The 12,732-nt window shown below is 48.7% G+C and overlaps 1 protein-coding gene across 1 annotated transcript; it reads right to left on the minus strand.

The window, feature by feature from the left end:
* Nucleotides 1-2,105: 2,105 nt before the first annotated feature.
* AVPR1B (arginine vasopressin receptor 1B) lies at nt 2,106-5,475 on the minus strand. Its single transcript, XM_066565452.1, has 3 exons — nt 4,666-5,475; nt 3,930-4,074; nt 2,106-2,395 (listed from the first exon to the last, which is right to left on the minus strand). The coding sequence occupies exons 1-3, from the start codon at nt 5,473-5,475 to the stop codon at nt 2,106-2,108; spliced, it is 1,245 nt and encodes a 414-aa protein (XP_066421549.1).
* Between the last annotated feature and the right edge of the window lie 7,257 nt (nt 5,476-12,732).

A 12,732-nucleotide genomic window follows, 5' to 3' on the forward strand; every position in this document is an offset into this window, starting at 1 on the left:
AGGGGGATGGAGCTGCTGCCTCCCCTTCCTCAGGGCTGGAGCTGCCCCAAGTGTGTTTTAAATGGGCTCAGTAATGCTGTGATTTAATGAAGGGTTGTGAGACAATTGATTTGGGATTGATCAGTGGCAGGGGGAGCCAGGCACTCCTGCTTTCATGACCTTGTGGTGCAGATCTGGCCCAGTTTGAAGGGCACATGAAGGAAAATGTTCCAAAAACCCCAACAATTCCTGGGTAACGTTGGAAAACCCAGGAGATGTGTGATTATGGGATTGAAGGTGAGGCCAAAACCAGTGAGAGGAAGCTTCTGAGAAATCTAATTCAGATGCCTGGTGATTAAAAAGTGAAAATATTGAAGATTTCAAAATATTTTCCTCTTAATGTTTTATTTTTACAGCTTTAGCCTGTGATAGTGGAAGGAATAATGCCTGTGGCCCACAGGGAATTGGGAACCTTCACTGGGACACCTGTACATCACCCACAGCAGCTTTTGAGCTAATGGATGCTCTTCTGCCTCATCCATGATTTATTCCTGCACAAAACAGCTCCTGGGAGCAGGGCAGGGGCCAGGCTGGGACTGCAGGAACTCCTGCTCCCTGAGCCCAGGGTGGGTTTGGGCCCCTGATCCTGCAAAATCAGCCAAAAGCAGCAGCAGCAGCAGCAGGGTGAGAGCAGCTCCCTGGGATGCAGCAGATGTTGAGCACGGGATGGGGCTGGGAGCAGAGCTGATGGGAGAGGGCACGGGGGGAGTCAGGATGTGCCCGGCTGAGCTGGAGCAGGGCCAGGGCCGCTCCCAGCAGCTCCTCGGGGGTGCCAGTGCCGCATTTGGGGCGCTCCAGCGGGCACAGCGTGGGGCAGGACAGCTGTGCCCAGCACCAGGGCCCCCGCAGCCCCGTCCCTGGCCCGGGGGAGGCGGCAGGGGGGCACTTCCAGGCCAGAGGAGCTCGGCAGCCCCGCGGGGGGACAGCTCTGTCCCCGCTGTCTGCTCGGATGCCAGAGGAGGCGGCGGCGGCGGCGGCGGCTCTGGAGCAGATGGAGCCGCGTTGCCGCCTGCCGTGCTCCGGCTGCTCTGCTGGGAACGCAAAACTCCCGCCCCTCCAGGAGGATTCTGTGGATGCAGCATCCCCCGGTCCTGAAAGGTGCAGGATCCCCTAATCCCGAAGGGTGCAGGATCCCCTGATCCTGAAGGATGCAAGATCCCTCCCCAGAGGCTGCAGGATCCCCGATCCCAAAGGATGCAGGATCCCTTGATCCCCCTTAATGCTGCATCCTTTCCCGGAGGTTGCAGGATCCCCTGATCTCAAAGGGTGCAGGATCTCTTCCCAGAGGTTCCAGGGTCCCTCCCCGGAGGTTCCAGGGTCCCTCCCCGCAGGAGAGTATCCAGAAGTTTCCCTAAACACGGCTGCGGGTGGATGCTGCGGTCAGGCAGCGGCCGGAGGGGCTCTGTCCATCCTCCAGCGCACACAGCAGCGAGGACAAGGCGGACGCGACGCTTTTCTGGGTGAAACATTGCGATTTCTGCAAAACGCGGTGCCACCAGGTGGGGAAAGCCACGCTCTGCAGCGAGAGTGAGCGGTGGCAGTGTCGCACACCTGGCGCTGTCACACTCCTGGTGCTGTCACACCTGGCAGTGTCACACACCTGGCAGTGTCACATTTGGCAGTGTTACACACGTGGCGCTGTCACACCTGGCGGTGTCGCACACCTGGCGCTGTCACACTCCTGGTGCTGTCACACCTGGCAGTGTCACACTTGGCAGTGTCACACCTGGCAGTGTCACACACCTGGCAGTGTCACACACCTGGCAGTGTCACACCTGGCAGTGTCACACACCTGGCAGTGTCACACACCTGGTGCTGTCACACACCTGGTGCTGTCACACCTGGCAGTGTCACACTTGGCAGTGTCACACACCTGGCGCTGTCACACACCTGGCAGTGTCACACCTGGCAGTGTCACACACCTGGCAGTGTCACACCTGGCAGTGTCACACACCTGGCAGTGCCACACACCTGGCAGTGTCACACACCTGGTGCTGTCACACACCTGGTGCTGTCACACCTGGCAGTGTCACACCTGGCGCTGTCGCAGCTGCCACCGCCGCAGCCTAGAGCGTGCCTGACTCTGTCACGGCCTCGTCGCAGGGCGGGTCCAGCTCCCTGGCACTGTCCCCGTGCAGGGGGACCCCGGCCTGGTGGCTGTGGCTCAGGATCGTGGTTTTCCTGCTGCACAGGCTCCCGGTGGAGTTGGGTCTGCGCAGCCCGGCCCGGGGGCGGCCCCAGCAGCCCCGGCAGTCCTGCAGGAGGTGCCCGCTGAAGAACAGGTAGATCCAGGGGTTGCAGCAGCTGCTGAGGCTGGCCAGCAGCATGGTGATGCTGAAAGCCACGTTGGTGGACTCTGGCAAGGCAAAGAGAGAGATGAAACATCCCCAGGGGCTGGGCAAGGTCGGGGAGGGCAGTGGGCAGGAGCTGGGGGCTCACATTCCTGTCCCGCTGGCATTGCTGGGGGATGGAAAGCTGGCAGAGCCAGAGCCCTCCAGGTTCTGTGGTGCCAGAACCCTCCAGGTTCTGCAGTGCCAGAATCCTCCAGGTTCTGCAGAGCCAGAATCCTCCAGGTTCTGCGGTGCCAGAACTCTCCAGGTTCTGCAGAGCCAGAACTCTCCAGGTTCTGCAGAGCCAGAACTCTCCAGGTTCTGCAGAGCCAGAACTCTCCAGGTTCTGCAGAGCCAATGTGCTGGAGCACATCCTCTGAGAGCCGAGACCCAGCAGCTTCTGGGCTTTCCTTCAGCCTCTCTGCTGCCCAAAGCATCTCCCAGAAGATTTTCAATCTTGGGTGAAGTCCCTTTTTCTAGTAGTAGTGCTGCTTCAGTATTTAGGAAAACTACTGAAGATTTACAGGGGAAAAAAATTCAACATATGAACTCAGAAATCCACTTCTGAAACCTCAGAAAATTCCAAGAGAAGAGGAAAGACACACATGGCAAAGATGTCTTTGCACATCCCTGTGGATGATGGCCAGAAATCATCACTTCTCAGGGTTTTTTTCTGGTGAAAGGAGTTATTTGACTCTGAAAATTTTATACATTTACAGGGCAGGAAATCTGTGTTGTATTTGATACGTTTATAAGGAATTTTAGGAAGGAGGAAATTTTATGCATTGCAGAGAAGGAAACCTGTAGCCTTCCCCATGATTTTTATAATTTTTATATTTTTATATTTTTATATTTTTTTAATCTGTAAAATCCCCATGATTTTTATCATGTAAAAATCTGTAGTCTTCCCCATGATTTTTATAATTTTTATATTTTTATATTTTATTTTTGTATTTTTTAAAAAATCTGTAAAATCCCCATGATTTTTATCATGTAAAAACCTGTAGCCTTACCCATAATTTTTATATTTTTATATTTTATTTTTATATTTTTGCATTTTTAAAAAATCTGTAAAATCCCCATGATTTTTATCATGTAAAAATCTGTAAAATCCCCATGCTTTTTATCATGTAGAAATCTGTAGCCTTCCCCATGATTTTTATAAGTTTTATATTTTTATATTTTATTTTTATATTTTTGTATTTTAAAAAAAAATTCTGTAAAATCCCCATGCTCTTTATCATGTAAAAATCTGTAAAATCCCCATGATTTTTATAATGTAAAAACCTCTAGCCTTCCCCATGATTTTTATAATGTAAAAACCTGTAGCCTTCCCCATGATTTTTATAATTTTTATATTTTTGTATTTTCTTTAAAATCTGTAAAATCCCCATGCTTTTTATCATGCAAAAATCTGTAAAATCCCCACGATTTGTATCATGTAAAAACCCGTAGCCTCCCCATTTATTTTTAAATGCCAACACCCCATCCATCTCTCCTTGTTCCAAACCCAGCTGCATTCCCGGCATTCCCAGGGCTCCGTGCTCCCTCGGCACTCACCATCATCAGGAGCATCCTGGTCCCACACTGACCACATCTGCACGCTGAAGAAGGGCGCCCAGCAGGTGACGTAGGCGGCCACGATGACGAAGGTCATCTTCACCGTGCGGATCTTGGCGCGGGAGATGGTGCGCACGCTGCTCACCTGTTGCAGTGCGATTTCCTGTCTCACCCATCCCAGCCTCTCAGGTGTGCCAACCTTCCCCCTTCCCCTTCTGCCTAAGGGCTGCCCATCAATCTTAACATTCCAGCAAGGGCGTCGTGTGGTTGGCAGAAGTTCAAAAGATGCCCCTCAGGTCCGGGTTCATTGGCCTGTCCTAGCGTCTGTATCCCTTGAGCCTTCCCCTCCTCACACCTGTGAGGTTGGCCCTCACCTGTCCCTTCCCCTCCCCCTGTCCCCGGGGCTTAAAAGGACACAAGACCATGCGGCCAGGAGTTCTACTGGGAGCTGTTCCCACATTCAGAGGTCTACCACCCTGAAATAAAACTCTGGATTAAGACTCTACGATAGAACCTGCTCCTTTCTCTTCACCGTCCCCTGAACCTTTTCCACCAGAGGTAAACTGCGTTCCTACTTTGCCTGGATTTGTTCTGGGTGCCCAGCTGCAGCACCCAGCCGGCCAAAGGTATCTCTGGGGTAAAACCCCACAGCTGCAGCCTTTGGCCTAGCAGCGAGGGCCAGACAAAGCCAGGCACGTCCCACCCGGAAACATCAGGATTAATATTCTATACTCACCCTCGAGGGCTGCCCAACCTTCCCTGCAGGGCTGGCACCACCAGGGGCACCCACCGCAGCTCCCCCCGTGCCAAGGGCCCCGCTCTGGGTCTTGCCCTTGAGGTTCTTGCAGATCTCGTGGCAGATGAGGCTGTAGCAGACGCTGAGGACGCCCACGGGCAGCACGAAGATGCACAGCGTGGTCCAGGTGACGTAGGCGCGCGCTCCCCACGGGTACCCAAAATCCGCCCAGCAATCCAGCACCCCCGAGCCGGGGCGCACCTCCCGCAGGGAGAAGATGAACACCTGGGGCAGGCTGAGCAGGCAGCTGAGCAGCCAGGTGAGCCCGATCATGGTGTAAGCCTGGCGGCTGGGCTGCTGCAGCGACTGCAGGGGGTGGCACACGGCCAGGTAGCGGTCCAGGGTCATCACCATCAGCATGTAGGTGGAGGCGAACATGCTGAGCACCTGCAGGTACTTGACGGCCCTGCAGAGGGGGTCGGGCCCCAGGAAGCGGTAGGTGACCTTCCAGAGGAGCTGCGGCAGCACCTGGAACAGCGCCACGCCCAGGTCGCTCAGCCCCAGGTGGAGGATGAAGAGGTGCATGCGGCTCATCTTCCTCCTCAGCCGGTACATGGCCAGCAGCACGCCCAGGTTGCCCACGGTGGCCACGGCCAGGATGGTGCCCAGCACCCCCACCTCAGCCTTGGCCAGCTCCTCGTCCCGGGTGTGCAGCACCGTCAGGTTGGGGTGCCCTGCCAGGCTCAGCAGCCCCTGGCCGTGCCCAGGTGGGCTCTGCTGGGAGCCGTTCCAGCCCCAGCCCGGCTCCATCCCCCTGGGAGGCTCTGCAGGAGCACAGAGCTCCGAGGCTCCTCTCTGATGTCCTGCTGTCCCTTCCCTGTTTCTCCTGAGCTCCAGCTCCTCTGCCCCAGGGCTGGGTTTTATCCCTCCTGGCGTCCCCAGGCTGGGTTTATTGCCCTGCCAGGTTCTTCCCTATGTCCCTGTGCTGGATTGTTTTATCCTGCCAGGTCCCTCCCGATGTTCCCAGGCTGGGTTTTACCCCAGCAGGTCCCTCCTGGTGTCCCCAGGCTGGGTTTTACCCCAGCAGGTCCCTCCTGGTGTCCCCAGGCTGGCTTTTACCCCTGCCAGGTCCCTCCCGATGTCCCCAGGCTGGGTTTTACCCCTGCCAGGTTCTTCTCGATGTCCCCAGGCTGGGTTTTACCCCAGCAGGTCCCCCCCCTGGCTGGGGGGCTGGATGTGCCTCCTCCAGCAGTCCCCAGCACCGGGACAGGTTGTCACCTGTCACACTAACTCTGCATTAGGCAGCTGCAATTCCCTCTCTGCCTGGGCTGAAAATATTCCTGTGGAGCAGAGAGGTGCAAGAACCCCTGGTTCAGCCCTTGATACTTCTCTTGTCTGCGCTGAACATTCCCAAATCTCATGTTCAGTCCTTGATAGTTCACTGAACATTCCCAAATCCCTGCTTCAGTCCTTGATAGTTCACTGAACATTCCCAAATCCCTGCTTCAGTCCTTGATAGTTCACTGAACATTCCCAAATCCCTGGTTCAGCCCTTGATAGTTCACTTCTCTGCACTGAACATTCCCAAATCCCTGGTTCAGCCCTTGATATTCCTCTCATTCCCACAAAACCTTCCCACATCCCTGCTTCTCCCTGCACTGCTCACCCTGTGCATCCCCTGTGCAGGTAAATCCGAGGGCAAAGAGAAATTCTCCTTAAAAGCAGCAGCAAACTCTACAGAGGCTGCATCCCTTTGGCTTTTCGTCCCCAGGAGAGCGGCCAGCTGAGCGTGTCCCAGCCCTGTCCGGAGGTGTCCCCAGGCTGGGTTTTATATCCTGGCAGGTCCCTCCCCGATGTCCCTGTGTGTGAGCACCGTCCCTCCCTGGGATGGGTTTCACACCTGGCAGATCCCTCCCCCATGTCCCCAAGCTGGATTTTTTAACCTGGCAGGTCCCTCCCGGTGTCCCCAAGCTGGGTTTTATCCCTGCCAGGACCCTCCCAGTGTCCCCTGGTTGGGTTTTATCCCTGCCAGGACCCTCCTGATGTCCCCTGGTTGGGTTTTACCCCTGCCAGGACCCTCCCAGTGTCCCCTGGTTGGGTTTTACCCCTGCCAGGACCCTCCCAGTGTCCCCTGGTTGGGTTTTACCCCTGCCAGGACCCTCCCCAATGTCCCCATGTGTGACTCTGTTCCCAGGCTGGGTTTTGCCCCTGCTAGGACCCTCCTGGTGTCCCCAGGCTGCGTTTTAGCCCCGCCAGGTCCTTCCTGATGTCCCTAAGCTGGATTTTACCCCTGCCAAGTCCCTCCCGGTGTCCCCAGGCTGGGTTTTATCCCTGCCAGGTCCTTCCTGGTGTCCCCAAGGTGGGTTTTACCCCCAGCAGGTCCCTCCCTGGTGTCCCCATGTGTGAGCTCTGTCCCCACGCTGGGTTTTACCCCTGCCAGGTCCTTCCTGATGTCCCCAAGCTGGGTTTTTTTAATCCTGCCAGGTCCCTCCCAGGGATGGAGATTTTGGGAGGAATTTGAATGGGTTAAAGATGGGAATTTAGATTTTTTTTTTTTTTTAGATGCTGTGATTTATTTCTTAAATTTTCTACGTAGATGGGAAGGGTGAGTTTGGTTCACATTTTTATTGTGTGGTTCAGGAGGTCCCAAGATCCTTAGTTGTAAGGCCTTTTAAGGATTTATTGACTAATAAAACATTGTTTATAAGGATATTTATGCTTTAATTTTTAATGTAATTTTAAATTATTTTTAATTTTTAAATTTAATTTAAATTTAATTTTTAAATATTCAATTTTAAAATATTTAGTTGTATGGATTTATGTTATAATGTAAGTTTTCTCAGTTAATCATGTTATGACACACAAACCTATAGTACTGTATTCTAAACTTTTTATAATTATTTTTATTTTTTTATATCTCAAACTCCAAAACCCTAAACCTTCTTCTTCTAAATTTAACATGTTCCTGTTTTAAACTATAAATCCACATTCTTGCTTCTAATACCTAAGTTTGGAAGCTTTTTTCAAAGTCTTAGATCAAATCCTGTATTTAATTCTGAGCTTTGGTTTACAGGCCCAAAGTTCTGAGAATTCCCTGGATTTCAGATTCCAGCAGATGGGAATTGTCCCTGAGACACAGCAGAAGCCTAAATTCTGTTGTTTTCCTCCATCTGGCACAAAATCACCGCAAAAATGGGGAGTGAGGTTCTGCCCAACCACAGGTCGCCAAAATTTACCCCATTTTTTTCCAAAACCTGGAAAAAAAAAATCCAAAAACCAAATTCTAAAACCTGGAAAAAATCCCTTTCTCCCCCAAAACCTGGGGAAAAAAATCCTTGGGAAAGACAAAATTGGTGGGGAGAAAGGAGCTGGAGATGTCCCGGGTTTTGTGCAAGGCTGGCTGGGAGCTGAGGGAAAGGGGCTGGACAGTGGGATGAGGGCAAATGGTGTAAAAAATTTGGATTTTTTTTTTTCCTTCTCCAATGGGGAAATGGGGATTTTTATTTTTTTTTTCCAGTGGGGAAAAATCCAGAGGAGTCTGGAGCTGAAAGGCTCCTGGATTTCACCTTCCTGAGAATTTGGGCATCTCCTCACCCTCCCTTCTGCCCACACAATTCCACTTCTGTTTGGCAACATCCATCCTTTGTTTTCCCTGCTGGTTTCTAAATTATGGCAAGAAGAAGAGAAATTCATCTATTTTCAGCCCTTTTTTCCCTTTCTCTGTGGGGAAAAGATGATCCAAAAAACCACCTGGTGTGGCTTTTGTCCCGCCTGGCGTGTGCTGGACACGGCTCTGCTATCCCATGGAAATTCCCTGTACAAAAATCTGTTATTTGCTGAATAAATTTGCAGATCACCTCAAATAACCCTAAATGAGCTCAGTTTGTGTCTAATTAAAAGACATTCATCCCTATGAGGCCCTGTGGATATAAAGCACCTATCAGAGAGTGCCTGGTGGAGGTGCTGTGCTTGGGAAGGGCTTTGGTGGATAATTTGATTTTCTGTGGTTGGGATCAGCTGTCTGATTTTCAGCGAGATTAATAGAGGGCAGTGTGGGGAAAAAACCCAACCTTACAAAGCAGTGAAAAGCTGAGATGGAGGCAGAGAGGAAGAAACACTGAGAGGGTTTTGAGGGCAAAGTTTTTGGGTTTTTTTGGGGTTTTCTTTCTGGCAGGATTTTGGTTTGGGAGCAATTCCCTTGCAGCCAGAGCTTTTACTCCAGATTTTCCTGAGTTTAGTTACACAGAGAACTCTTTTCCAAGGGAAAAGAAAACTCAGCTAATTTTTTGTTGTTTGTTTGTTTGTTTAGAGGAAAATGAAGCTAATTCCCAACTAAACCACCCCCTTGGAACTTGGAAATTCAATTTTCTTTAGGGGGAGAGATGTCACCACAGGAAAGAATTTTTTTTTTCCTTCTTGAGCAGATGGAATGGAAAATAAACTCATTTTCTTTTGTGGGTTTGCTGAACATTCTGAGGCATCAGCAGCAGCTCCTGGGCTTCAGCACCACCAGGGCTGGCGTTTCCAGCGTGCAATTCCTGCCTGAGGGATTGTTCCAGCCTGGGCAGCCCAGCTTGGGCTGTTCCCTCTTGGGAGCAGAGGCTGGAGGAGCTGTGGGATGAGGAAAATCCCTGCAGGTTTTGGGCCATGCATTTTGGATGTCCAGGGAGAGCACCTGGGCAGGGTTGGGGTAAATTCCAGCCTGGAATTTACAGGAATTTGCAGGGTTGAGCCCTGAAATGGGGGAAAAATTACTGGGAGCCCTCCCTGACCCCTGGGAGAGGCTCAGGGACCCCAGCACTGCATTTCCAGGCTCCTAAATTTGGTTTATCAGGGTAACAATGTGTCTCTGTCACATTTTCTGCAAAAATCTCCTGGCCAGGTTTTCTTCTCCTGGGAAGCTGAGAAGCCTCAGAGAGAAATGAAACCAATAATTATTGATTTGCTTCTCCTGTGTTTGGCTGCTTTGGAATATTGTTTCCCAACAGGTGAGTGTTTGATTGGTTTCATGTGGATTGTTTTTAATTAACGACCAATCACAGTCCAGCTGTGTCAGACTCTGAGGAGTCAGTCATGAGTTTTTCATTATCTCCATTATTTTCCATTCCATTATTTTCATTATTTTCGTTCTTGTTAAACCTTCTGTCTGCATCGTTCTCTTTCTTTAATATAGTTTTAGTATAGCATAATATAATAATATAGTATAATATAGTATAGTATAATATATTATATAGTATAATACAATATAATATATAATATAGTATACTATATATAATATAGTATAATATATATAATATAGTATAATATATAAATAATATAATATAAAATAATATATAGATAATATAATATATAAATAATATAAAATTAAAATAATACAAAAAGAATAGAAAATAAAATTAAAATATAATATTAAAAATATATAATATAATAACAAATCAGCCTTCTAAGAACATGAAATCAAATTCTCATCTCTCCCCTCATCCTGGGGTTCCTCACAAACTCAGCCACAGTGCATTGCACTGCTCATTTTTGCAGCTCTAGGTCCCAGCACAGCACAGAAAATGCTGCTCCTGCTCAGCTGGCACCCTGAGCTCATTGTGGGCAGCACAGGCAGGGGTTTTGGGATTGCTAAATCACTTGGCACAGCACCTGGTGACTTTGTTTTGTGGGCAGCTTGCTGGTTAAATAAATAAAATCTGCTGGCTCGGGTTTGTGTGCTGCCCTGGCCGCCTTCTCAACACAAATATTTCATTTGTGGTGTGTGATGCTGTTAAATTTTATTGCTGACAGCACGGAGAAGGCTTGGGCTGCCTTTAGCATTTAATCACGGAAATGTTTTCTGTGGTTCAGGTCAGGAAAAGCCAGATTTGGTCATTTTCTGCTGCTTCAGATGCCATAAAATTAATGGTGTTGCAACTGTCCTGGGCTTGTCTCCTTGGGAAGGCTGAGGGCAGTAATGAGGGCTGGGAATTCCTGCTATCTCCTGCTGGATTAAATGCCAATTTCTGTCAAAATGAAGCCATGGGTGGGCTCCCCCTCCACCTCCTGCAAACATAAACTGCTGAATCTTCAAAGCCCAACTCGCTCTTGCTGTTCACCTGTCTTTTGTCCTTTTTTTTTTTTTCCCACTCGAATTTGGGCAATTTGGATGCTGAAATCTTGATGGAATTCTCATTTTTGTTTGTGGCTTGCAATGTTTGTGAAGTCAGGAAATCGCTTTGTGGGATCTGTCTGGGGGGGGACAAATTTCATGAACCAAGGAATGTGAGATTTGGGGGGTCTAAAAGGATTCAAACCAGTCCTGTTCCATCCTAAAACCTCAGGAAATGCCCCAAAAATGTTAAATTGCCTCTAAATATTCAACTGGGACTGAAGAGGAGCTTCTAGCATTTAAAGCCAGAAGTGAAACCTTTTTCAACCTCACCTTTTCCAGCCTCACCCTGTTCCCTCATTCAGATTTGGGTTTTTTCCACTTAATTAAAACCCCTGCTCCTTATTAATATATTTGAGAGCATAAATAAATCTGCTGAGCACATGGGGAGTGCCCCAGAGCGGGGCCTGCTGGGCAGAAGGAGAATTTTCATGGAAAATGCATGGGAAGCTGTGAAAATTGGCAAGAAGAGCAACAAAAGCTGGCAGGGCTTGTGCCAAAAATTGCATTTTAAGGGATGGGGGCCCAAAATGTTGCCTTGAGCATCAGCTGAGCTGGGGGTTTAAAACATCCCTCCCCTCATCCTGCCTGCTGTTCCTGATGTTTGGGACAGCCCTGGCCACCCAAACAACCCAAACTCTCCCCAAATCACCCCCAAAATCTCAGGTGAAACCCACAGAGGCCAATCCTGGTCCATTCAAACCAGTCCTGATCCATTCTAAAACTCATGAAATGGGGGGTTTAAAACACCCCTCCCTCATCCTGGTTTTTGGGACAGCCCTGACCACCCAAACACCCCCAAATCTCCCCAAATCACCCCCAAAATCACAGGTGGAACCCCAGAGACCCCACTGACCCCACAGCAGTGGGGTTTGGAGCCTCCTGTGCCTGGCACATCCTGTGCTGATCCAGAAAATCCAATCCCAGGCTGGTAAAGAACATCAGGATCCTCTTGTTGAATAAAACAAATCCAATCCCAGGCTGTCCTTGCAGCTGATAATAAATACAACTCCATAAAATAATAATAATAATAATAATAATAATAATAATAATAATAATAATAATAAATCATCCAATCCCAGGCTGTCCTTGCAGCTGATAATAAATACAACTCCATAAAATAATAATAATAATAATAATAATAATAATAATAATAATAATAATAATAATAATAATAATAATAATAATAATAATAAATCATCCAATCCCAGGCTGTCCTTGCAGCTGATAATAAATACAACTCCATAAAATAGTAATAGTAATAATAATAATAATAATATCCCAGGCTGTCCTTGCAGCTAATAATAATAATAATAATAATAATATCCCAGGCTGTCCTTGCAGCTGATAATAAATACAACTCCATTTAAAAAAAAATTAAAAAAAATAATAATAACTCCATCAGGCTTCCCCTTTTCCTTCTTGTTTTGTTGGATGTTTTCATTTTGCCCCACATGAGTGGAAACTTGCATAAAGAGAGGCAACTGCCAGAGGTAAAATTGAAGCTCCAGGAGTTCAAGATAGCAAATTACTTGTTTATCATCCTTAAGCTCTCCCTGTTGGTTTCCTCCTGTGGCCAGGGATGTTTAAAGACTTTGGTAGCTGTGAAATGCTTCAATTTCCTCCCCTGCTCCCTCATCTCCTTTCCCTGTTACCATCATTAGCATTTAAAAACCAGACACAGCTTTACAACCTTAAAATCAATGATGGAAAAAAAAAAAAAAAAAAGAGAGCAACAACCAAAATTGCATTTCAAGGCTGGAAATAAATGGCTTTTTCCTGTCCTCTGCTGTGTGTGCGGACAGACAGAGGGGAAAGGAGAATTCACCTGGGCCAGAATTCCCAGCCAGGTACAGTGGCCAGGCTGGAAAAGCTGTTTAGGACCTGGAAATTGCAGGTAAATACAAAGGGAAAGA

The sequence above is a fragment of the Molothrus aeneus genome, chromosome 24, assembly GCF_037042795.1.
Source record: "Molothrus aeneus isolate 106 chromosome 24, BPBGC_Maene_1.0, whole genome shotgun sequence".
Classification (NCBI taxonomy): domain Eukaryota; kingdom Metazoa; phylum Chordata; class Aves; order Passeriformes; family Icteridae; genus Molothrus; species Molothrus aeneus.

Bases quoted from the DNA above. Each gene is read 5' to 3' on its own strand.
- AVPR1B (XM_066565452.1), bottom strand. From the start codon at position 5,475: ATGGAGCCGGGCTGGGGCTGGAACGGCTCCCAGCAGAGCCCACCTGGG. The intron at 4,075-4,665 runs GTGAGTATAGAA...GCACTGCAACAG, and splicing joins AGGTTGGGCAGCCCTCGAGG to GTGAGCAGCGTGCGCACCAT. The intron at 2,396-3,929 runs GTGAGTGCCGAG...TTGCCTTGCCAG, and splicing joins CCAGGATGCTCCTGATGATG to AGTCCACCAACGTGGCTTTC.